The sequence below is a fragment of the Saccopteryx bilineata genome, chromosome 4 (assembly GCF_036850765.1).
Source record: "Saccopteryx bilineata isolate mSacBil1 chromosome 4, mSacBil1_pri_phased_curated, whole genome shotgun sequence".
Taxonomy (NCBI): domain Eukaryota; kingdom Metazoa; phylum Chordata; class Mammalia; order Chiroptera; family Emballonuridae; genus Saccopteryx; species Saccopteryx bilineata.
In genome coordinates, this window is record NC_089493.1 from 295,877,949 (window position 1) to 295,901,502 (window position 23,554).

At 59.2% G+C, this 23,554-nt stretch overlaps 2 protein-coding genes across 2 annotated transcripts in view; both read left to right on the forward strand.

Moving 5' to 3' along the window:
- COG7 (component of oligomeric golgi complex 7) overlaps nucleotides 1–23,554 on the forward strand; it is a 127,158-nt gene that overhangs the window by 30,833 nt on the left and 72,771 nt on the right. The window lies entirely within an intron of this gene.
- GGA2 (golgi associated, gamma adaptin ear containing, ARF binding protein 2) overlaps nucleotides 1–23,554 on the forward strand; it is a 42,692-nt gene that overhangs the window by 2,653 nt on the left and 16,485 nt on the right. Inside the window, exons 2-13 of the mRNA XM_066275858.1 lie at nucleotides 6,037–6,121; nucleotides 7,282–7,357; nucleotides 8,526–8,624; nucleotides 11,031–11,154; nucleotides 12,192–12,295; nucleotides 13,605–13,685; nucleotides 14,342–14,479; nucleotides 18,470–18,551; nucleotides 21,384–21,509; nucleotides 22,306–22,425; nucleotides 22,875–22,903; nucleotides 23,335–23,462. Of these exons, the coding sequence (XP_066131955.1) occupies nucleotides 6,037–6,121; nucleotides 7,282–7,357; nucleotides 8,526–8,624; nucleotides 11,031–11,154; nucleotides 12,192–12,295; nucleotides 13,605–13,685; nucleotides 14,342–14,479; nucleotides 18,470–18,551; nucleotides 21,384–21,509; nucleotides 22,306–22,425; nucleotides 22,875–22,903; nucleotides 23,335–23,462 (1,192 nt within the window). The remainder of the gene's footprint in view (nucleotides 1–6,036; nucleotides 6,122–7,281; nucleotides 7,358–8,525; nucleotides 8,625–11,030; nucleotides 11,155–12,191; nucleotides 12,296–13,604; nucleotides 13,686–14,341; nucleotides 14,480–18,469; nucleotides 18,552–21,383; nucleotides 21,510–22,305; nucleotides 22,426–22,874; nucleotides 22,904–23,334; nucleotides 23,463–23,554) is intronic.

Below are 23,554 nucleotides of genomic sequence, written 5' to 3' on the forward strand. Positions count from 1 at the left end.
CTGTATGTCGGGGACCGCAAGCCTACAGCGTCCTTGCGGTTTAGATTTTTGAGGGATAGAGGTGTGGGGAACTGGCAGTAAGCTGACCGTCTGCCCAGCACCCACCTCACCTCCTAGGTGAAGTTGCTAACGGCTAAGTTTTCTTCCACACCTCCATGTTAGCTGTGACACTGGATTGTTTGTACTCATCCTGTCCCCCATGTCCCTCAGAGAGACCGGAGGCAGTTTCCTTTTTATTTGTTTTGTGAAGTTAGATGTATGTATGGTGGGGGTTTTCTGCGCTTGGGAGAATTCTTGGGTTGCCTTGGGAATGTGACTTTGTTTTTTATTTATTTGTTTATTTATTTATTTATTTTTTACAGAGACAGAGAGTGAATCAGAGAGAGGGATAGACAGGGACAGACAGACAGGAACGGAGAGATGAGAAGCATCAATCATTAGTTTTTCATTGCACGTTGCAACACCTTAGTTATTCATCGATTGCTTTCTCATATGTGCCTTGACTGCGGGCCTTCAGCAGACAGAGTAACCCCTTGCTCAAGCCAGCGACCTTGGGTTCAAGCTGGTGGGCTTTTCCTCAAACCAGATGAGCCCGCACTCAAGCTGGCGACCTCAGGGTCTTGAACCCGGGTCCTCTGCATCCCAGTCTGATGCTCCATCCACTGCACCACCGCCCAGGCGTGACTTTGTTTTAATGATCTCTTTGATTTGCTAATGGCCTCACTTTGCCCTATAAATAAAGCAGGTGTGGGGGGGTGGAGACTCAGCTATCTTCTGCGATGTAGAGAGTCTGTAGAGAGTCATCTGGAGCCCATCCTTTTTCTCTTTCAGTCTATTTTCTTAATTCCGTGCTGTTCCCACTGAGGACCTGGAATTTCTAGCAGCGCTGGCTCGCGCCACCTTAGGCCTGCTGTGTTTCCAAGATGGGACTGTCATGACAATGCATCCCTCTTCGGGTCATAGGCATCAAGGAAATTAGTGCATCTGAAGCACTTAGAATAGTGCCGGCACATAGTAAGGGTTCGCTGTTGTTATCATTCATCTGTTTAGTTGTGGGTGGCAGAAAGTTAACTTGTGTAGCATTAGCAAAAACATAAGAAAGCGCTGGACCTAGAATTGAGGAGGATCAGTGCCCCCAGAGGATCACATCAGGAAGCTGTTCTTGGAAGCTCCTGCCTGGAACACACACAGCTACTTGGGCCTTGCAGAGCTGCCCCCACCCGGGCTGGTCCAGCCCGCGTTTCACAGGGCTGCACGTGGAACTGCCCGTTCCTGTTCATGAAGAGCCTCCTGCAGCCCGTCCTACGGGTGTCCTTCGGCTGGTCAGTCCCAGCCAGTGGGCATCCCAGGGTGCTGCCAGTTTCCTGCTATTCTGAGGAGACCGGGCCCTCTGGTTCTCTGGGGTTCTAGCTCTGGGCCTGTGGCCGGAACGGCAGTAGCTTCAAGTCGAGTGCTCAGCAAGTCCCTTCCAGCTGGACCTACTGCCCGGTGGCATGTCTTGTCTGACCAGCCCACTTTCATGCCTCCCTTGGGCAACAGGGGTGACTGGTGGAGCCCAGCACAGGATAGCCCGGGGTGGGTCGGGCCTTACTGTGTGCTTGTTGAATGACTGCCAGATGGTACAAGTCCGTCAGTATGCACCTCCTGCAGAAGGGGCCCCTGGGCCTTGACTGCCGTTGAAGGGTTGAAATCCAGATGTCCCTGGAGGGGACTCTTCAAGCATAGACTGCGCCTAGCGGCCCAGAGGTGTGACCCTGGCTCTGGTGACATCTGGTGGGGTGATTTTGCTTCTGAATTAGTCACTGGAATGAGCCTATCACTCATACCTGGGGGTCTCAGCACTTTCCTTTCCACCACCTCCATCCCTCCCATCCTTCCATCCCCCTCCCTCCCTTTCATCCCCCTCCCTCCTCCCTCCCTCCCTCCCTCCCTCCCTCCCTCCCTCCCTCCCTCCCTCCTCCCTCCTTCCCATCCTCCCACTTAGTTGCGCCCTCCCCTGACTGGGGATAGAACAGGCTGCCCTGGCTATGCACTGTGCCACTAGCCAGGGCTCTCAGCAGTTCTCTTAATACTGTTAAGCCTAATCTGGAGGGACTCAAAACATTGAAGACAGGAACAAAATCCAAAATCCATCGATTCTACACCAGAGCTTTATTGTCTAGCTTGGCCAGGCGTTGGCAACTCTGAGCCTGCCGGCCCTTTGTTCTACTTAGTTTTTATAGTTTTGCAAGCGGGGAGTACAGAAGCAAAAATTGCAGTTACGAGCCCCTTACCACTAGTGGTATAGTCATATGCCCTTTAACATGAGAGGACCATGTTCAGTTTGTAAGCCATACATCATTTTGGAGAAAACAAAATTTACAAGTCAACTCAATGGTAGAAAGATGTCTCTTTACATATTAAAGGCCTTCCTATATTCCCTAATGCTTATCCGCCATCTCTTTGTCCAGAGTCATACACATTAACTCCATGCATTTACATAGGAGAGGTAGTTTCTGTGTGGACAAATGCCGGCAAATGGCTCATTGCTATAAGAAAAGGTTTATTTTGGCTTTTCTCTTCCTGCACCTGGCTAGCCATTCACCATTTCCCTGCAGGTGTGGTGGAAGGTCAGGGAATCCATGTTTTCCTCCCCTTTGCATTCACAATACAATGCCAAGGGCCATCCTGGTTTTATGCCAATCACACAGTACAGAGATTATTCACAAAATTTCTCTGCACACCTTAACCTAAATTAATAAAATGTTCTTTAAGCCTCTTAAAATATTAATATTGAGCCTGACCTGTGGTGGCGCAGTGGATAAAGCGTTGACCTGGAAATGCTGAGGTTGCCGGTTCGAAACCCTGGGCTTGCCTGGTCAAGGCACATATGGGAGTTGATGCTTCCAGCTCCTCCCCCCCTTCTCTCTCTCTCCTCTCTCTCTTTCTCTCTCTCTCTCTCTCTCTCTCTCTCTCTGTCTCTCCCTCTCCTCTCTAAAACGAATAAATAAAAAAAATAGAAAAAAAATAAAAAAAATATTAATATTGATTCTGTAGCTTTTGGTACTTTACAACACCTGCAGGTGAAGTGGCTCAGTGGCTCCTCAGGGCTCCTCAATACCGGCCCCCCTGTAATCTACTTGAAATGCTATAAATCGTGCTTTTTAATTTTTTTTTATTAATTTTAGAGAGAGGAGAGAGAGAGAGAGGCAGTGGGGGAGGACCAGGTGTGTGCCTTGACCAAGCAAGCCCAGGGTTTCAAACCAGCGACCTCAGTGTTACAGGTCGACACTATCTACTGCATGCACTATCACAGGTCAGGCAGAGTTTTTTGTTTGGTGTTTTTTTAAAATTGATTTTGGAGAGAGAGAAACATCAATTTGCTCTTCCACTTATTTATACATTCATTGGTTTATTCCTGTGTGTGCCCCAACGGGACTGGATCCATACCCCTGGCATGTTGGCATGACATTCTAACCAACTGGAAAAAAAAAGCCAGGGCATTAAAGTTTTTTTATTGATTGATTGATTTTAGAGAGAAACACTGATTTGTTGTTCCACTTATTTATGCATTTATTGGTTGACTGTTCCATGTGCCCTGACCGGGGATGTTGCCGAGTTTGGAGTATAGGGATGATGTTGTAACCAACTGAGCTGCCCAGCTGGGTCATTTGCCCATATTTTTAAGGGAAAAGGCCCAGGCTGTATGTTACAGTCAATGGTAAGAGGAGCTATTCTCTGTTGCCGACTTAACATTTGCTGATGTACTGATTGTTTCAGACAGGTCTGCTTAAGTCTCATGCTTATCCCAAGAGGAAGGTCCTGTCTCCCTGACTTTTCTAGTGGAGGACCGAGCTCAAGAGCCCAAGGATGTGGGAGTAATATAATAAGAGGCGGAGTTAGTGGTCTGCGTCCTGAAAAGGGGCAAGTGGATTGTGGGTCTTCAGAGGATGAAGAGACAGCTTCTGTTTTCTGGGGTGGGAGAAAAAAGATCAAGGACAACTTCTCTTTTTTTTTTAATAATCAATTTTTTTTCAAGGGTATCTTTATGAAGAAGGGGTATTTGACTTGGGGTGCGAAGGGTGGATAGGAGTTTGAGAGGTGGAGCATAGGGGAGGAGCTCTAAGGAGGAAAAGGGGGAGGGGTATGTGGAAATTGATCCATTTCTTCTCTTTCCTTTGTCCCCTCCTTTTGCACTTAGAGTGAAGTCCGTGGGTGGGAAGGTTGGGGACGACTTGTCCTTTGAGTCTCACTGTCGAGCTGAGGAGACAACGTGACTTCCACATGACATGAATGTGACCACAGTCAGGAAAAGTTAAACTCCTGCTGGCCACTGAGTCTTAAGTCATCAGAAGGGGGAGAATTAGTAGGGGCTGGAAGAGTGGTGGAGTCATCAGAAGGGAGGAGAATTAGTAGGGGCTGGAAGAGTGGTGGAGTCATCAGAAGGGAGGAGAATTAGTAGGGGCTGGAAGAGTGGTGGAGTCATCAGAAGGGGGAGAATTAGTAGGGGCTGGAAGAGTGGTGGAGTCATCAGAAGGGGGAGAATTAGTAGGGCTGGAAGAGTGGTGGAGTCATCAGAAGGGAGGAGAATTAGTAGGGGCTGGAAGAGTGGTGGAGTCATCAGAAGGGGGAGAATTAGTAGGGGCTGGAAGAGTGGTGGAGTCATCAGAAGGGGGAGAATTAGTAGGGGCTGGAAGAGTGGTGGAGTCATCAGAAGGGGGAGAATTAGTAGGGGCTGGAAGAGTGGTGGAGGTTTCGGGAGAGGTTTTGAGGGAGGAGGTGGAAGTGAAGGTTGTCCTTGACCATCTGAATCGTCGGAAGTCTGACCCTGGGAATTGGCCTGTTTGCAGAGTTTGGAAGCTTCTCTGTCAGGACCAGTAAGATATCACGGAGAGGCCAGCGGGCTGGACGGTCTGGGCAGCAGGGAGGAGGGGCCTCATCTGTGAGAGATTGTGGCCTGGGTCCCTCGGGGGGTGAGCATCCTTGCTGGGCCGCTGGACAGGCTTGCTGGACAGGCTTTCTTGGCAGGAGCAGTGTGGGAAGAGGGGAAGAAGCTGCCACTGTCCAGCCCCAGGACAGACAGCTCCAACCCCCATATTCCAGGGGGGCTGCGCACTGTCCCTCCTTCAGCAGACCGTTCTCTCGTGTCAGGCTTCTGACGACGTCCCCTGCCCCAGGTGTCCCCTGCCCCTGCTGTCCCCTGATGCCCTTCGATGCTCAGTATCCTCAGATTTTGTCCCAATACGAATGTTCCGGCGGGGGCCCTGTCCTGGTTGGATCTGGGTCCCTGGGAGTGTACGGTAGCAGAGAGACCGCATTGTGAGGACTGAGGGCGAGGAGATGTCCTCTGGTCAGATCGGACAAGCCGCCAACACACAGCGAAGCCTCTTGCACAGGTCAGCTAGGGTTTCAGTAAGCTGAGGCTTACATGTAGGGGTGTTTCTTTTGAGGAGACGGTGGGGGGACCAAGTGGAGCTGCCGAGAGCCTTGGTTTGTTCTGGGCTTCCTGTCACATGGCTAAGAAACGGAGGAGCAGCTCACAGGTGCCGGCCCCTGTGTGTCTCATCGCAGGGCCACAAGGGGGCCCTGCCGGACGAGGGGGGAGGTCCATGTGGGCGAACCCCTGCCCCAGAAACGGAACCCCTTTCAGGGCCATCGTTTGTCAGCTGATGTGCTTGTCCGGTCAGCAGGTGCTCATTTAGGCTGTATCACGGGCCAGCTGTGGTCCTGTCCCTCCGACCCTCTGCGCGCTGGGTCTGATCCCCTCGAGGTGCGGTGGAGCCCTCGGCAGGCATACTGATGTTGGGGGGAAGAGGCATATGTTTCTTTTCTTATGCTTTCTTTTTTTTTTTAAGATTTTATTTATTGACTTGAGAGAGAGAGGGAAGGGGGGGGGGATACAGGAAGCATCAGCTCGTCATAGTTGCTTCTCATATCTGCCTTGACCAGATAATCTCGGAGTTTCCAACCAGCAACCTCAGCGTTCCAGGTCAGTGTTTCATCCACTGCACCACTTCAGGCCAGGCTAATTTTATTTATTTTTTATTTACTTGACAGATAAAGCCACAGACCCCAGCCTGTCAGAACAGGATTGGTCAGCTATCCAGAATTTCTGTGACCAGGTGAACACCGATCCCAATGGGTAAGGTGACCTTCCTGCTTGACTCTGAGGCCCCTCAGACTAGGTGCAGGCCAATCTGTCTCGGGCCTGTTTACACAAGTAGGCGTTCTTTCTTTTTTTTCTCTCTCCATGATCTAAGAACATTATTTTTCTAGAAAGAGCAAATTCACGGCTTTTTAAAAAACAAAATAGTCAGTTTGTCATTGGCAATTTTTTTAAATTTTTGCCTGACCTGTGGTGGCTCAGTGGGTAGCGCGTCTATCTGGAACACTGAGGTCTCCGGCTTGACACCAAGGTCACTGGTTCGATTCCTGGTCAAGGCACATATGAGAAGCAATCAGTGACAACTGAGTGGAGCAATGAATTGATGCTTCTCTCTCTCCCTCTCTCCCCCTTCCTCTCTCCCTCTCTTCCTCCTCTCCCTTCCTCTCTCCCTCTCTTCCTCTCTCCTCTCCCTTCCTCTCTCCTCTCCCTTCCTCTCTCCTCTCCCTTCCTCTCTCCTCTCCCTTCCTCTCTCCCTCTCTTCCTCTCTCCTCTCCCTTCCTCTCTCCTCTCCCTTCCTCTCTCCCTCTCTTCCTCTCTCCTCTCCCTTCCACTCTCCCTCTCTCCTCCCCCTTTCTCTCTCTAAATAAGTAAAAATTTTAAATAGTATTATGAAACACTCATACTCAGGAGACCTGAGTATTAGGGTTAGAAGGTAGCATTGTAAACGACATCAGTGTATTGTTCATAATTTAAATGTAACTACGTTAGAAGAGGCAGGAAAAGGGCAAGATTGTGTTGAATTCTGTTTCCAAAGCATCTGGATGGGACCTGAAACATCCAGATGTTTAATCTGCGTATTACTGACCGTTTGGCAATGGAAATGGGAGGAAGGTTTGACCACCCTGTTCACTCTGGTGTTTCTCAGACCTCAGACAGGGTCTGGGCTGCTCACCGTAGGCCTGGGCCTGACTGCGCGGCTCAGAGCGGTCGGGGTGGGAGGGCTGGGGAGGGACTGCGCCCTGGACAGCAGTGGCTGCCGGGAGGGTGACTTGTGTGTGAGCTGCGTGCTCTCACGCTCCGCCTCTGCTGTGGCCCGCACGCTCCCGGGCGGGAGGTGACTTGGTGGTGCACGCTCAGGCAGACCGGGTAGCTTGTCCCTGGACGCCCAGAGTCCACGTGTCTTTGTTTTCTCTTAGCCCAACCCATGCGCCCTGGCTGCTGGCGCACAAGATCCAGTCCCCACAGGAGAGAGAGGCTCTGTACGCCTTACTGGTGAGTCTGGCCCTCAGTCTCAGCTCTCCTGTCCTGCCGCAGAGGAAGCTGGGCTGCGGTCCTGGTCGGGGGTGTGTGGGGGGGTGCGGAGGCCCTGTGGCCGGCGCCCTGGCCTTGCCCTGGCCTCTCCCGGGTCTGACTCTAGAGAGCGGCTCCAAGCCTGCTAAGGTGTTAGTTCCTTCTGCTCCTTATAAGGCAGGGCCTTATATATAGGTGCCTGCGGGCCGGGCTGCTGATGTGAGGAAAGAGCTGCCCGGGCCGCCAGGAGCCCAGAGAGCACGCGGGGCGGTGGGGGCTGCTGGGTGGACCGCAGGCCGCTGCCACCTGAGTGCAGGCCCCTTGTCACCAGCACTTCCTGGTTTTCAAGAGAAACCACAAATCCAGATTGTTATATGCATTCTCTTTATGTCTGTGACTAATCTGAAATGGTGCACAGTCATGTGGGCCGGAGAAAGCGCGGGTGAGCCCCACCGTGTGTGTGTGTGGGGGGGCTCAGCAGCCCATGGCCTCATGGACTGTGTGTGGGGGGGGCTCAGCAGCCCATGGCCTCACGGGCTGTGTGTGGGGGGCTCAGCAGCCCATGGCCTCACGGGCTGTGTGTGGGGGGGGCTCAGCAGCCCATGGCCTCACGGGCTGTGTGTGTGGGGGGCTCAGCAGCCCATGGCCTCACGGGCTGTGTGTGTGGGGGGCTCAGCAGCCCATGGCCTCACGGGCTGTGTGTGTGTGGGGCTCAGCAGCCCATGGCCTCACGGGCTGTGTGTGTGAGGGGCTCAGCAGCCCATGGCCTCACGGGCTGTGTGTGTGAGGGGCTCAGCAGCCCATGGCCTCACGGGCTGTGTGTGTGAGGGGCTCAGCAGCCCATGGCCTCACGGGCTGGTCATTGTCGCTGAGCGGGGCGTTTCACTGGCCAAGTCCTGTCCTCGAGGGCGGGGTGACCTCAGGGCAACCCCCCAGCTGTTTGCTGGGCCTGGACCTGCCAGCGACAGCCAGAGCAAATAGGTGCTTCTTAAAAAACAACCTGGGAAGGTCTCCCTTCCTCTGAAGCTGCAGTGTCAGGTCACCATCGTGCCGAGCAGACACCAGTGCTGGCTCCAGCAGGTGCTCGTCAGCCTTGTGTGGTCCTGCAGCAGGTGACCTTCTCCTTCTCCTGGGTCCTGTGTCCCTGCAGGTGCTGGAGACGTGCGTGAACCACTGCGGGGAGAAGTTCCACAGCGAGGTGGCCAAGTTCCGCTTCCTCAACGAACTGATCAAGGTGTTGTCCCCGAAGGTGCGTGCTGTGGCCCAGCCTGTGGGCTCCGGCCCGGCCCGGTCCCAGAGGGGGGCCTGTGTGCCTGGGGAAGCGGTCCCCTCCAGGGGGTGGGGTCACCTGCGAGCCCGGTCCAGTGAGGAGCTGTGGCGTAGGCACAGATCCCTGGAGGGACAGCGGAGGGGCCAGGTGCGGCTCTGCCGGGTGGGCACGGATCCCTGGAGGGACAGCGGAGGGGCCAGGGGCGGCTCTGCCGGGTGGGCACAGATCCCTGGAGGGACCGCGGAGGGGCCAGGGGCGGCTCTGCCCGGTGGGCACGGATCCCTGGAGGGACAGCGGAGGGGCCAGGGGCGGCTCTGCCGGGTGGGCACAGATCCCTGGAGGGACCGCGGAGGGGCCAGGGGCGGCTCTGCCGGGTGGGCACAGATCCCTGGAGGGACCGCGGAGGGGCCAGGGGCGGCTCTGCCGGGTGGGCACAGATCCCTGGAGGGACCGCGGAGGGGCCAGGGGCGGCTCTGCCGGGTGGGCACAGATCCCTGGAGGGACAGCGGAGGGGCCAGGGGCGGCTCTGCCGGGTGGGCACAGATCCCTGGAGGGACCGCAGAGGGGCCAGGGGCGGCTCTGCCCGGTGGGCACGGATCCCTGGAGGGACAGCGGAGGGGCCAGGGGCGGCTCTGCCGGGTGGGCACGGATCCCTGGAGGGACCGCGGAGGGGCCAGGGGCGGCTCTGCCGGGTGGGCACGGATCCCTGGAGGGACCGCGGAGGGGCCAGGGGCGGCTCTGCCGGGTGGGCACGGATCCCTGGAGGGACCGCGGAGGGGCCAGGGGCGGCTCTGCCGAGTGGGCACAGATCCCTGGAGGGACCGCGGAGGGGCCAGGGGCGGCTCTGCCGGGTGGGCACAGATCCCTGGAGGGACGGCGGAGGGGCCAGGGGCGGCTCTGCCGGGTGGGCACAGATCCCTGGAGGGACGGTGGAGGGGCCAGGGGCGGCTCTGCCGGGTGGGCACGGATCCCTGGAGGGACAGCGGAGAGGCCAGGGGCGGCTCTGCCCGGTGGGCATGGATCCCTGGAGGGACAGCGGAGGGGCCAGGGGCGGCTCTGCCGGGTGGGTGCAGACCCTTGGAGGGACAGCGGAGGGGCCAGGGGCGGCTCTGCCCGGTGGGCGCAGATCCCTGATCCCTGGGAGGGACGGCACAGGGGCCAGGTGTGGCTCTGCCGGGTGGGCACAGATCCCTGGGAGGGACGGCGGAGGGGCCAGGGGCGGCTCTGCCCGGTGGGCACAGATCCCTGGAGGGACAGTGGAAGGGCCAAGTACGGCTCTGCTGGGTGGGCACAGATCCCTGGGAGGGACAGCGGAGGGGCCAGGTGCGGCTCTGGGTTCAGAGCGCTTCTCACATCATCCTGGGCAGCGTCCTCCTGGTGCTGGTCTTAGTGCTGCCGAGCTTGGGAAACGACACGGTGGCACCTGGGCTGCTTCGCACGGCAGCTGTCTGGTCCCTGCAGTGTGCCCCGGTGTCATCAGGTTCGTGTCCGGGACTCTCGTGCCCAGGCTGCGCCTGGTTGAAACGACAGCCGCGGGTGTCTGCTCTCCTGCCTGACCCACTACCAATTTGGGGGTTCCCATGGCTGCTCCACAGGGTTCCGTTGTTCACGAGAAGGACTCGGAGGACAGAGGAGAGCGCTGTGCTGAGTGTGATTATAGAGGCCGAGAGTGGGAGACACACGTGGGCCTCGGCCTTGGGGGAGGCGAGCGGAGCTGCGGGCCTTTCCTTGCGGAATCCAGGCACGCCGAATCCCGGCACATCCGGTGTTCAGCCGGGAAGCTCTGTGAGCCTTGCGTCAGGGTTGTGACCAGAAGTTCTCATCTGTCAGCGTGACTAAGTTAGTGGCCATGTGATTGAGCTCACTCTCGGCCCCGTATCTGCTGCGGGTCCAACAAGGCTGAGAGTCCCAACCCTCCAGCCACGTGGTTGGAATTTCTGGCATAGTCAGCCCCTCTGTTGAAACTAAGTGCCCACCCTGAGTGGTCCACTCAGCCTCAGATGTGGTCAGGGGTCATTGTGAATAACAGAGGTCCTGTGACTTGGGAAAGCCCCAGGGGTTCTGAAACTGCCAGGAACTGGAGACAGAGACCCAGCCTGTTCTGTTATTCCACAAAAACCCGGGAGTGTCCGCAGTGCTCTGAGGTGGGCCGGGGTGTGGTGGCCGGTCGTCTCGGCTGTTCTGGAGACCGACTCTGGAAACCCAGGACGAGCCCTCCGGCCTGTGCCGGGTGGCTGACCCCTCGCTGTGTCTCGGCTGTCCGCCTGCCGGGTTCGCTCGCCTCGCCTCGCCGGGCCCCGCCCGCGGTCTCTGTCGCAGTGCCGCGGGCTGCGCGCTCCACCGGGTCCTGCCCGCTCTGTGACTCTCCGTCCTGCTGTTTTTCAGTACCTCGGGTCCTGGACCACGGAGAGAGTGAAAGGAAGGGTCATTGAGATCCTCTTCAGTTGGACGGTCTGGTTCCCAGAAGACATTAAGATCCGAGACGCCTACCAGATGCTGAAGAAGCAAGGTCTGTCGCCGCCGCCACGCCGCGTCCCCCTCGCTGCGTCCCCCTCGCCGGGTCCCCCTCGCTGCGTCCCCCTCGCCGGGTCCCCCTCGCTGCGTCCCTCGCCGTGCTGCCTCCGTGTCCGTCCCTCGTGTGCGCTGTGATTCTCTGGAGGAGACTGGGCAGTGGGGACCCAGGCGAGTCGTCTTCAGTGTCCGGAACGGGGGACACCTTCCTTTCGGCAGCGGAAGCTGAGCTGGGCTGAGGTGTCCTTGCTGCAGGACGGCACTGCCCCAGGCGTCCGGCTCCTCCGATGTGGGTGTGGGTGTGGGTGCCGGCCTGTCCGGGTCGGGGCTGGCTGACTGGTGTCTCAGTGTCTCCTCCCCTCCTAGCGTGAGGTCTGCCTTTCCTGCGTGTGGCAGGGAGGGCCCAGTCCCTGTCCTGTCCTGACAGCGGGGGCCCTTAGCCCTCGTTCCTCGTCTCTGCTCTGACTGGGCAGGCAGTGTGTCCCTGGTCTCCGGAGAGAGACAGATGGAGAGACAGAGACACAGATGCCGACAGCACTGGAGGCGAGGCCTGGACCCAGAGGGTCTGCACTGTCCTGCACAGTTGTGAACGTGGACGCTGTCCGAGCCTTTCTGTGTCCTGTGCGGAAGCTGGGTCGGCCTCCCTTCCCCTTGGGCTCTGCAGAGGGAGGGACTGGGGCCAGGGTGGACTGTCTCCCCGTCATGGCACTTGGTGTTTCTGGAGTGTCAGGAACCCCGCTGTGCTCTGTGCCCTGGGAGGTGGGTACCTGTGTGAGAGGGTCGGGGTCTTCCTGGCTCAGAGGCTGTGGGCTGCTGGCCGCCGACTCCGGCTCCGCTCTGACAGGTGGCCCTGAGCGGGCGTCTGTGCTGGTCCCGGGTGCTCTGGGCGAGGATGGCGAGCGTGCCCTGGGTGTGCCCATGAAGGCCGTGGGCAGTGTTTCCCAGCTGGACGTCAGGCGCCAGGGTTTATGCGGGACCCTGTGATGTCAGTGGTGCCCGGATCAGCATCTTCACTTGGTGAATTGCGTGTTTCAGGAATCATAAAGCAGGACCCTAAGCTGCCCGTGGATAAGATCTTGCCCCCACCTTCTCCCTGGCCCAAGAGCTCCATCTTTGATGCCGACGAAGAAAAGTCAAAGGTGAGGAGCTCTTCCCAGACCTGGCGGCCTCCCTGGAGTCTGTTCAGGCCCTTCTCCTGGGGATGCCGTCAGGCGTCCCTGCCATGTCTGCTGGGCCCTGAACCCCCGTGTGGGAGAAGGCGGTAAAGGGGTGAATGGGTCCTCTGGAGCGAGTTTTCACGAGCGGGCGGCGTGGGTCTGGGAGTTCTCTGCGGTGTGGACGGTCGCCCGGTGTGTGCAGTACCAGGGGAGACGGAGGAGAGGAGGCAGTTCACCCTGTGTCAGCTCAGGTCTGCCCGGTGTGTGCAGTACCAGGGGAGACGGTGGAGAGGAGGCCGTTCACCATGTGTCAGCTCAGGTCTGCCCGGTGTGTGTAGTACCAGGGGAGACGGTGGAGAGGAGGCAGTTCACCCTGTGTCAGCTCAGGTCTGCCCGTGCCGGCGAGCCTGCCCCCACGCCTGCCCCTCCTCCTGCTGCCTCCCAGAACCTTCCCTCAGGAAGGAGAAGGAAGGAAGGAAGGAAGGTGGTTAAACTCGGCCGAGACCAGGTAGCCAGGGCATCAGTGGTGGCCATGCTTCCGGTCCCTCCTGGTCTGGGTCACTCAGAGGGTCCGGCCGGCGCAGTGTACCAGGCAGGCCTCCGGCTGTATGTGGCCTGCCGTCCACTAAGCTCTGCCCCCTTGGACGCTGGTGCTCCCTGGCTGGGCAGCCCTGCGGGCAGGCGGGCAGGGCTGTGCTGGGTCTTGGCCTGCCTGTCTCTTGGCTCCTCTCCTGCGAGGTCCTTACAGTTGCCGAGGGTGGGAGGAGCAGGGAGGGGTCAGGGCATGGACTTCTGAGAAAGATGGGGTCCTGAGTCACTCGGGAGAGCTGCTGACACCCTCAGGGGCTTCCGCGCCATCCAGGTGCTCTGTGGGCACCGGAGTCAAGAGAACAAGACCGCGAAGGTCTGCCCGCCGTAGTCCGGGGTCCGGACACCTCGGCTCCGACACCTGGACGGGTGCTTTTCTGTGGGACTGACCTGTGCCCTGTGCAGTGGTCACCCCTGGCCTCGACCCACGAGATGCCAGCAGCATCCCCAGTGTGACAACCAGTGTCTCCAGGCTTCCCCAGATGTCCCCTGGGGGACATCGTCCCCACCTCCTTGCTCCACTGAAACCAGTGGTCAGACGGTGGCAGGACTTCCATAACCTGTGATTGTGCGGATTCGCTCAGATAACGCATTTGGCTGCACGAGCTCTTACTGTTGGTGTGAACTCTCCTATCACTGCCGCCACCGACTGTCCCTTTGACCCCGAAGGGGCGGGTGTCACCTGCTCTTCTTGCTCCCCCAGCTTCTGACCAGGCTTCTGAGGAGCAGCCACCCTGAGGACCTGCAGGCCGCCAACCGCCTCATCAAGAGTTTGGTCAGGGAGGTGGGTGTTTTCCACGAGTTTCTGCAGAGCCGGCCTTGGACAGGGCCTGCACTGTGTGCGTGTGCGTGTGTGCGCGTGTGCGTGCGTGCGTGTGTGTGTGTGTGCATGTGTGCGCGCGTGCGTGTGTGTGTGTGTGTGCGTGTGTGCGCGTGTGCGTGCGTGCGTGCGTGTGTGTGTGCATGTGTGCGCGCGTGCGTGTGTGTGTGTGTGTGTGCGTGCGTGCGTGTGTGTGTGTGTGTGTGTACATACCTACATACAGCTATCCAGGGGAGGGAGGTGACCTCCCGGTCTGAGCGGGGGAACAGCTGTGGGCTCGTTGAGGGCAGCGGGCAGCGGGTGGTGACCGGAAGCAGGGAGCACGCTGTGTGCTGTCTAAGTACTTGCGTCCAGGAGCACAGAGCATCGCACTTCCTGTCCCGCTGACAGTCCTGTGGACGGTGTCCGGGTTGGGAGTCTGGTTTCCAGAGGGTTGAGGCTGGTGGACAGAGCCATGGGTCGCCTCGCCCCTGCTGCAGTCTTGCCCGGGATCCTGGGCTCTGAGGACGGGCCTCCCTGCTGAGCAAGCACGCCCTCGGGCAGTGCGGCGACTGCTCAGCGCGCCGCCCGTGCTCAGGCCTTGTCCTGGGCTGTGCGCCCTCACCGCCCCCTCCCCCCAGGAGCAGGAGAAGTCGGAGAAGGTGTCCCGGAGGGTCAGCGCCGTGGAGGAGGTGCGGAGCCACGTGAAGGCGCTGCAGGAGATGCTGGGCCGCTACCAGCGGCCGGGCCAGGCGCCCCCGGACCAGGAGGCCCTGCAGGTATGCGCCGTCCCCGCTCTGAGCGGGCAGCCGGCAGGGGGGTCGGGACTCGGAGGGGCTGTGTGACCCCCACACGGGACGGGAGGCACTGACCTGTTTCCTGTGTGTGCACGTGTCCGTCTGCGGCGGAGTCCCTCATCATCTCCCTCTCTGCCCCGTCTTCTCACGGTCTTGACTGTCCTTTGAAGCAAAAGGGTGTTTTTGTCTTGAAGCAAAAGGTTTTAATTTTGAAGTTCGATCTGCCTGGTTTTTTCCTTTGCTGTTGGTGCTCTGGTGTTGCTGCTGCTGTGGCGAGGCCGGCTGGGCGGGACTGAGATGCCCGCGTCGGCCGCTCTGTCTCCCCGGAGCGCTGCCCCGCCTCCCCGCGCAGGCTGGGTCCTGCTTCTCTGCGTTCCGGTTTCCCTGCGCAGGACGAACCCCTCGCACCGTGTGCCGGCCCTTCCATCTCGTAAGGCCAGCAGAGACGAACTGGTCTTGCCCAGACCGGATTCCTGAGAGGAGACTCGGTTTGGCCTGTGCAGCTCATGGGTCGGCTTGGGTCAGTCACCTGTGACGGGTTGGGCAGAGCTGTAAGAGGACCATACTGGACGTCCCCTGGGTCTGGAGGGGACTGGACTCAGGAGGGCTGGGGGCTTGGGCCAGCACACACTCCAGAGCCGACCCCTGTGGAGAGGCTGTGTCGCTGGACCCCCTCCGGGTGAGGGCTGCCCTGCCTCGGCACAGCCCGCCTCATTGCCTGTGTCAGGAGTCCTCCCGGTTCCTACCTCCTGCAGTTGGAAGTTCAAGACCAAGTTCAGGTTATGAGGAAGGGAGTGTGTTAAAGCGTAGGACATGGAGGCACAGGAAGGCAGGGTCCCTGGCCGCCGCTGCTCCCTGGGGCGCAAGGCTTGTCGGACCCTCAGCGCTCTGGAGCGGGAAAGCGAGAGGACATGTGGGACCGCGGTGCAGCCCACGCTCTTTGTCCTGAGGCTTTGTCTGGGTTGTGTTTTTGTTTTTTTTTAATTTTTATTTATTTTTTATTTATTCATTTTAGAGAGGAGAGGGAGAGACAGAGAGAGAGAGAGAGAGGAGAGACAGAGAGAAGGGGGAGGAGCTGGAAGCATCAACTCCCATATGTGCCTTGACCAGGCAAGCCCAGGGTTTCGAACCGGCGACCTCAGCGTTCCAGATCAACGCTTTATCCACTGCGCCACCACAGGTCAGGCTGGGTTGTGGTTTTGAATTTAATTTTTTTATTTATTGGTTGGAGAGAGAAAGAGAAACAGAAAGACAAATCAATTTGTTCCACTTACTTACGCATTCATTGGTTGCTCCTGGTATGTGGCCTGACCAGGGATTGAACCTGCACCCTTGGCGTCTGGGGACGGCACTCTAACCAACTGAGCTACCTGGCCAGGGCTTTTAATCTATTTTTTATACGTGGTAATTACAAGGGAGGTTCCAGGAGAGGATTGCAACAGATACTCATTAGATTTCAAGAATGTCACTTAGTATGCTGCTGTATTAAAATGAGCGTGTAGAAGCCCTGGCTGGATAGCTCTGTTGGTTAGAGCATCATCTGGATACACAAAGGGTGTCAGTTCGATCCCCGGTCAGGACACATACTGGAACAGATTGACGTTTCTGTCTCTCCTCTCCCTTGCTCTGTCTCTCTGGAATCAATAAATTAAAACTAATTTTTAAGTGAACATATAATGGGTCCAGATCATTTTCTGTCAGTTGCACCTCTATCTTGTATTCGTCTGGATCTAATTCCAACTGGCTTTCGTTACCACCCTCCCCGACTGGTGACTGGAAATAAGCCGCCTGCTTCCAGGCGTCTGCAGTCAGGGAGCGGGGTCATGTGCTGTGTGTGCTGGCTGTTAACAGCTCGCCCTCTGGCCGCTTGCTCAGCCCCTTGTCTCATGTGCCAGGGGCTTCTGCTTTGCTCCTACACTGCCCCAGCCGCACCGGAGCCCCTTGGAGTGTTGGTGTACGGGGCTTTTAAAGAGCACGTTTCTTTCCAGCCAAGATAACGACCATCTATGAGGTAGGACAGTCACAGCAGGAAACAAAACCTCACCTTTTCTTTTTTCGAGAGAGAGGAAGGGAGAGAGAGGGGGAGAAGCATCAAGTCGTGCTGCCCTCACTTTAGTTGTGCGTTGGTTGGTTCTTGTAGTGCCTTGACCAGGGCCGAACCAGTGTCCCCTTGTTCAAGCTGGTGACCTCGGGGGTTGGAACCAGAAGACCCCAGCGTTCTGGGTCAGTGCTTTTTCCACTGTGCCACCACTGGTCAGGTGCAGAAAAGTTCATCCTTACTGTGGATAAAGGTGACATTGGAAAATGTGTCAACTGAGTACTGGGCAGGGGCTTCCTGACCCTGAACCCTAGAACCAGGCGGGTTTACCTGCTGCCTAAGTCCTTCCCACAAGGGGTTCCTTCTTTAAGACTCAGAGCAGGAAGGGGTGGAGCCGATGAAGGCCTCCGTAGGCGGGTAGCACCCAGGGGCAAAGCGAGAGGGCAGGGCTCTGTCCTGCTTCATGCCTGGACTCACCAGGCAGAGGGCTTGGTGCTCCTGTAGTGACCGAGCTCCCTGCAGAGGAGGAGACCGTGCAGCAGGGTCCCCTCTGCAGCGGGGTCCCCTCCTCAGCTGTGTCCCCTCCTCAGCTGTGTCCCCTCCCCAGTGGGGTCCCTTCCTCAGCTGTGTCCCCTCCCCAGCTGTGTCCCCTCCCCAGCTGTGTCCCCTCCTCAGCTGTGTCCCCTCCTCAGCTGTGTCCCCTCCCCAGCTGTGTCCCCTCCCCAGCGGTGTCCCCTCCCCAGCTGTGTCCCCTCCTCAGCTGTGTCCCCTCCCCAGTGGGGTTCCCTCCCCAGCTGTGTCCCCTCCCCAGCGGGGTCCCCTCCCCAGCGGGGTCCCCTCCCCAGTGGGATCCCCTCCTCAGCTGTGTCCCCTCCCCAGCGGGGACCCCTCCCCAGCTGTGTCCCCTCCCCAGCTGTGTCCCCTCCTCAGCTGTGTCCCCTCCCCAGTGGTGTCCCCTCCTCAGCTGTGTCCCCTCCTCAGCTGTGTCCCCTCCCCAGCTGTGTCCCCTCCCCAGCTGTGTCCCCTCCTCAGCTGTGTCCCCTCCCCAGTGGTGTCCCCTCCTCAGCTGTGTCCCCTCCTCAGCTGTGTCCCCTCATCAGCTGTGTCCCCTCCCCAGCGGGGTCCCCTCCTCAGCTGTGTCCCCTCCCCAGTGGGATCCCCTCCTCAGCTGTGTCCCCTCCCCAGCGGGGACCCCTCCCCAGTGGGATCCCCTCCTCAGCTGTGTCCCCTCCCCAGCGGGGACCCCTCCCCAGCTGTGTCCCCTCCTCAGCTGTGTCCCCTCCTCAGCTGTGTCCCCTCCCCAGCTGTGTCCCCTCCCCAGCTGTGTCCCCTCCCCAGCTGTGTCCCCTCCCCAGCTGTGTCCCCTCCCCAGCAGTGTCCCCTCTTCAGCTGTGTCCCCTCCCCAGCAGTGTCCCCTCTTCAGCTGTGTCCCCTCCCCAGCAGTGTCCCCTCTTCAGCTGTGTCCCCTCCCCAGTGGGGTCCCCTCCCCAGCGGGGTGCAGATGCTGAGCAGGTCGGGAGTGCTGCCCGGTGCTGATCTGGGAGACGAGACTTCCCAGATACTTTTGGGGGCTGGGGTGAGGCTCAGTTCTGGGGGGACCTGTGGAGGGACTCCTGGCACTGGACGGCAATTGGACAGGCCACCGCCGCTGCCTTCTGTGGGGTCATCCATTGCAGTGGCGGCCGGGATGGGGGCTCGGAGGAGAGAGAGCTGTGCTCCCACGTGCGGGGGTCTTTCTCAGCCGAGGTCTCTGTCACCTTTCCAACTGCTACCTTTACAAATTCCTGTGCAGTTACAGCCCAAGCTGTGTCTGAGACTGGAGTCCCGTGTCACCTCACACCTGCGTCCTGAGTGTGGGGCCGAGTGACCCTCCTGGGGCCGAGGCTCTGCTGCGCTGGGGTCCCGGGCGTGTGGTGACCCGAGCTGTTTCCCAGGTCGTGTACGAGAGGTGTGAGAAGCTGCGGCCCACCCTGTTCCGGCTGGCGAGCGACACCGTGGACGATGACGACGCGCTAGGTACTAGGTCCTCCTCCCGGGCTGGGCCGCCAGGTGCGAGCGGCGGCTCCTTCCCGCTGCCTCCGCCGTGCCCAGAACGAGGTGGATGGCGTCGGGGTTCCTGGGGCGGGGGCGGGAGGGACACGGCTGAGCTCACTGAGGTGGGTTCTCAGAGAATCTGGCCTCGAGCACAGAGCAGCAGCTGCTCTGACAGCCCAGGACGAGGGGGACATTGACCGCGTCCACTGGGGACGAGGGCGAGAGGAGAGGCCGCTGCTCTGACAGCCCAGGACGAGGGGGACATTGACCGCGTCCACTGGGGACGAGGGCGAGAGGAGAGGCCGCTGCTCTGACAGCCCAGGACGAGGGGGACATTGACCGCGTCCACTGGGGACGAGGGCGAGAGGAGAGGCCGCTGCTCTGACAGCCCAGGACGAGGGGGACATTGACCGCGTCCACTGGGGACGAGGGCGAGAGGAGAGGCCGCTGCTCTGACAGCCCAGGACGAGGGGGACATTGACCGCGTCCACTGGGGACGAGGGCGAGAGGAGAGGCCGCTGCTCTGACAGCCCAGGACGAGGGGGACATTGACCGCGTCCACTGGGGACGAGGGCGAGAGGAGAGGCCACTGCTCTGACAGCCCAGGACGAGGGGGACATTGACCGCGTCCACTGGGGACGAGGGCGAGAGGAGAGGCCGCTGTGGCCTGAAGGAGGGCAGGGTGCCCGCAGAGGCCGGAGATGCTGCGAGTGGCCAGCTCGGAGGGTCCCCTGCTCCGAGTGCCTCCAGAGGCTGGTGGGTAACTGAGGAGCCGGCTGGTGAGGAGCGGCAGGGACAGTGGTCAGGGGAGCAGAGAATTGTAGTACCCGAGCCCAGGGTAAGTTTTAAGCTTGTGTTTTTCATTGATTTTGAGAGGGAGAAAGAGACGGAGTTAGGAGGGCCTGAGAAGAAGCATCAGCTCGAGTTGCATCACTCTAGTTGTTCATTGATTGCTTTCTCATACCTACCTTGACTGGGGCTCAAGCTGAGCCAGTGACCCTTGCTCAAACCAGAGACTTTTGAGTTCAAGCTGGGCATCTCGGGGTTTTGAACCTGAGACCTCAGTGTCCCAGGTGGACACTGTCCACTGTGCATTACCGGTCAGGCAGCGTGGACAGCTCCTGAGAAGGTTTGCTGTAGTGGTGCTGAAACTGGGAGGGGCTTGTATCCAGAAGGTTTGTTTTGAAGATAGGTGTTGTACACCTGTGTTAACATGAGTGTCCAGTGGCTCGAGAGAGGGGGCTCCGTCCCCTGCGCCACCACCGGTCAAGACCCCTCCTAGTTAAACAGTTTGCTTTACATCAGACTTAAAAAAAAAGGCAGACTTGGAAATTGGTTGATATTTCTTAAGTCTTTGGACAGAGGAGTCCCCATCCTCTCCTGTCGACTGCGTGATGAGCACGTCCTTTGGTTTGTCGAGTTTCTCTTGCTCTGAGTTTCCTGATGGCGCCTCCCATGGAGTTGAGCGCGATTCCGGCTCCTGATAGTCCTTATAGACTCCTGGTGTTGCTTCTCAGTTGGATCAGGGAGCTCGACCCGATTCAGGTTTGGTTGGGGTGGAGGCGGGGTGGTCACGAGGCCCCTGGCATCCGGGTGTTGACAGGAGGCAACGCGGTCCCTCCTGAGAGCGGTGCTGGGTCCCTGTGGCCTGCTGGGTCCCTCCTGAGAGCGGTGCTGGGTCCCTGTGGCCTGCGCCGCGCCTGCCCCTGGGCTGTTTTGTCTCCCTGGAGAGTTACTCTGCTGGCAACCCCACTGGGAGGCGTGCGTGCAGTAGTGTTTTGAAATCTGGGCATATGTTATACTTTGAGGGCAGTTTAATTTGTACATTGTTTTCATCAGAAATTCTTGATCTAAATTTAGATTTTATAAAGGGTGATTCATGTACCAAATTGTTTCTTCCTTACTTAAAAAAGCTTTTCAGTAACTGAAAAGAAAATGCCAGAGATTGTTTTACTCTTCACACCCACATTGCTAAAACAGCTTTCTGTTTTAATTCTAGATGAAGTAGTTTCACTTCCTTAGTTCATGGGCCCATATTTTTCTTTTTTTAATTTAATTTTTTCATTGAGAGATAAAGAGGGAAGCATCAACTCGTTTCATTTAGTTGTGCACTCATTGGTGGATTCTCATATGTGCCCTGACCGGGGATCGAACCCACAACCTCAGCATGCTGGGACGACACTCTACTGAGCCACCCAGTCGGGGTTGATGGAGCAATCTCTCAACTGTTGGACAGGACAGGCACAGGACGTTAGAAAATTCAGTTCCTTTCATGCCCTAAGAACTGAAAGTTGGGGTTCAGGGACTAAGTGCCTCGAGCTGCTCGAGGGGCTGATCCTGGGGCGGGGGGGGCGGGGGGCAGGTACGGCCAGGGGGCAGCTGCGGTGGGGAAGGGATGGCCAGAGGACAGCTGTGCTGTGAGGGGGGGCGGGTATGGCCAGGGGGCAGCTGCGGTGGGGAAGGGATGGCCAGGGGGCAGCTGTGCTGTGGGGGGGGGCGGGTATGGCCAGGGGGCAGCTGCGGTGGGGGGGGGATGGCCAGGGGACAGCTTCGCTGTGGGGGGGGCGGGTATGGCCAGGGGGCGGCTGCGGTGGGGGGGGATGGCCAGGGGACAGCTTCGCTGTGGGGGGGGCGGGTATGGCCAGGGGGCGGCTGCGGTGGGGGGGGATGGCCAGGGGACAGCTTCGCTGTGGGGGGGGCGGGTATGGCCAGGGGGCGGCTGCGGTGGGGGGGGATGGCCAGGGGACAGCTTCGCTGTGGGCGGCTTAGGAAAGACTGAAGTGTCGGGATTCTGATTCCTCTCTTGTCCTTCAGCGGAGATTCTCCAGGCCAATGACCTCCTGACCCAGGGCGTTCTGCTGTACAAGCAGGTGATGGAGGGACGTGTCATCTTCGGGAGCGCGGCGACCGACCCGGGGGGAGACCTGCCTGTCTCCAGAGGTGTGTGCACAGACCTGCAGCCCCGGGAGGGACTGGTGCTCAGAACATTCCGGGTCACAGTGTGGGAAGGGGAGAGCGTGCTCCGTTCCCTGTCCTGTGAGGCGTGCCTGTCTCCAGAGGTGTGTGCACAGACCTGGTGCTCAGAACATTCCGGGTCATGGCGTGGGAAGGAGAGAGCGTGCTCCGCTTCCCTGTCCTGTGAGACCTGCCCCCCCGGGCCCCGAGAAGCGGGTGCCACCCGGACCCCAGCTTTGGCTGCGCACAAGCAGGAGGCTGTGTCACGCCCGAGTGCAGGGTCCTCTTGCCGTGTGTGCTTGTGCAGCTGGAAACCTGAAACAGGGTCTTGTCCGCGGTTCCTGGTGCCGGGCCAGCGGCCTCAGAATCACCTGGAGTGAGGGTTACATGCAGGTTCCTAGGCCCCGGCTTGGGCCTCCTGCGTCAGGACCGCTTGGGGCGAGGCCGGTGTTTGTATGTTTACCCAGTGCTGCGGGCGGTTCTGATGAGCCGTGGTCAGAAGCCTCCCCAGGGCTGTGAGCTGGACAGGCCAGCTGTGCTGTGTGCTGCTGAAGGGATGGTCGGAGAGGAGGACTCCGGCTGCGGGGGTGGTGGGGGGGACAGGCGGTCCTCTGGTCCTCCTTCCGGGCACCAGCTCAGGCTGTGTGCCGGGCCCTTCCCCCGAGGGGAAGTTCTTCTGGGCGAGGGTCGAGGGTGACCGGGAGGTGGCTGGAGGGCCGTGCGCAGCCGCATGGGGACACAGCGCCCCCTGACCGCCTGCCTCCCTCGGTCTGCCCTCTAGTCTTCCAGAGTCCGGCCGGCTGCACGAGGAGCTGCCTGATGGACCTGGGGGTGGACGGTGGGGCTGAGCCCGCGGGGCCTGTGGCCACCTCCCTGCTGCTCCAGGACCTGGCTGCCTTAGGTGAGGGGCGGGCACCGGGGGCGGGGCTCCCGGGAGAGCGAGTCCCAGGTCAGGGAGCAGCCTGCTCTCAGAGGGCTCGGGCGTCCTGGAGGCTCAGAGGCGCCCCCTGCTCAGTCTCAGACTGGCCGTGCACGAGGGGAACGCCTTTGGGTAAGAAGCTTGGTCGAGGCTTTTTTTTTTTAAATTTATTGATTTTACAGAGAGAGGAAGGGAGAGAGAGAAACATCGATTTGTTGGTCCACGTATTTGTGCTCATTGGTGATTCTTGTTTGTGCCCTGACTGGGGATCCAGCCCGCAACCCCAGCACATCAGTTTGACACTGAGCTGAGCGGCCCGGCCAGGGGGTCTGGGCTTTCTGAGAGTTCTGGGAAGAGGGGATGGGGTGTTGCTCCCCAGCTCCTGCCAGGTGGAGTGACTGGTGTGCATCTCTCTCTGTTCCTTCTTGTAGGAATCAGCGATGCTCCAGTTATCGACAGGGTAAGTAAGGACTCCCTTCCTGGGGACTGCAGAGGGGATGGGGGCCCTGGACCTGCTGTCAGGAGGACAGCGCTATCTGCGGGGAGGGGGTCTACCGTGTAGCCTAGGGGGGGAGGGGGGCTACTGCATAGCCTGGGGGGGAGGGGTCTACCTTGTAGCCTGGGAAGGAGGGAGGACTACGTGTAGCCTGGGGGCGCTTCTAGACTTAGGGGCCAAAGCCGCGGCCTCACTGCGCTGCCTGGCGTGAAGCCCCAGAGGGAAGACCTCCTTGTCTCCTCCTGGGACCCCTGTCCTCTTCAGAGGCCCCCAGGCTCCTGCCATGCCTCCTGCCTCAGGCTTCAGCAGCTTGGTGGGCGGGAGGGCTGTGCGCAGAGTCCCCGTGGCTCGTGGGTGTTCATGCCCCACCTTACCAGCCCACCCTGGTTTGGCAGGTGGCAGGGCGGAGCAGTGGTCAGGAGAAGAGCCCCACCAGCACACTGCCCGGGGGCGGTGGGCAGCACCCGTCAGCGGACAGGAGTTTGCTGGACCTGCTCTCCCCGCAGCCTCCTCCAGCCCCGCCGTGAGTCCTCAGTGAGGGGAGGGCCGTGCCCGGACCTTGTGGGTGGCCCTCCGTTGCCACAGAGGGGCTGCAGCTGCACTTCCCGCCTCTCC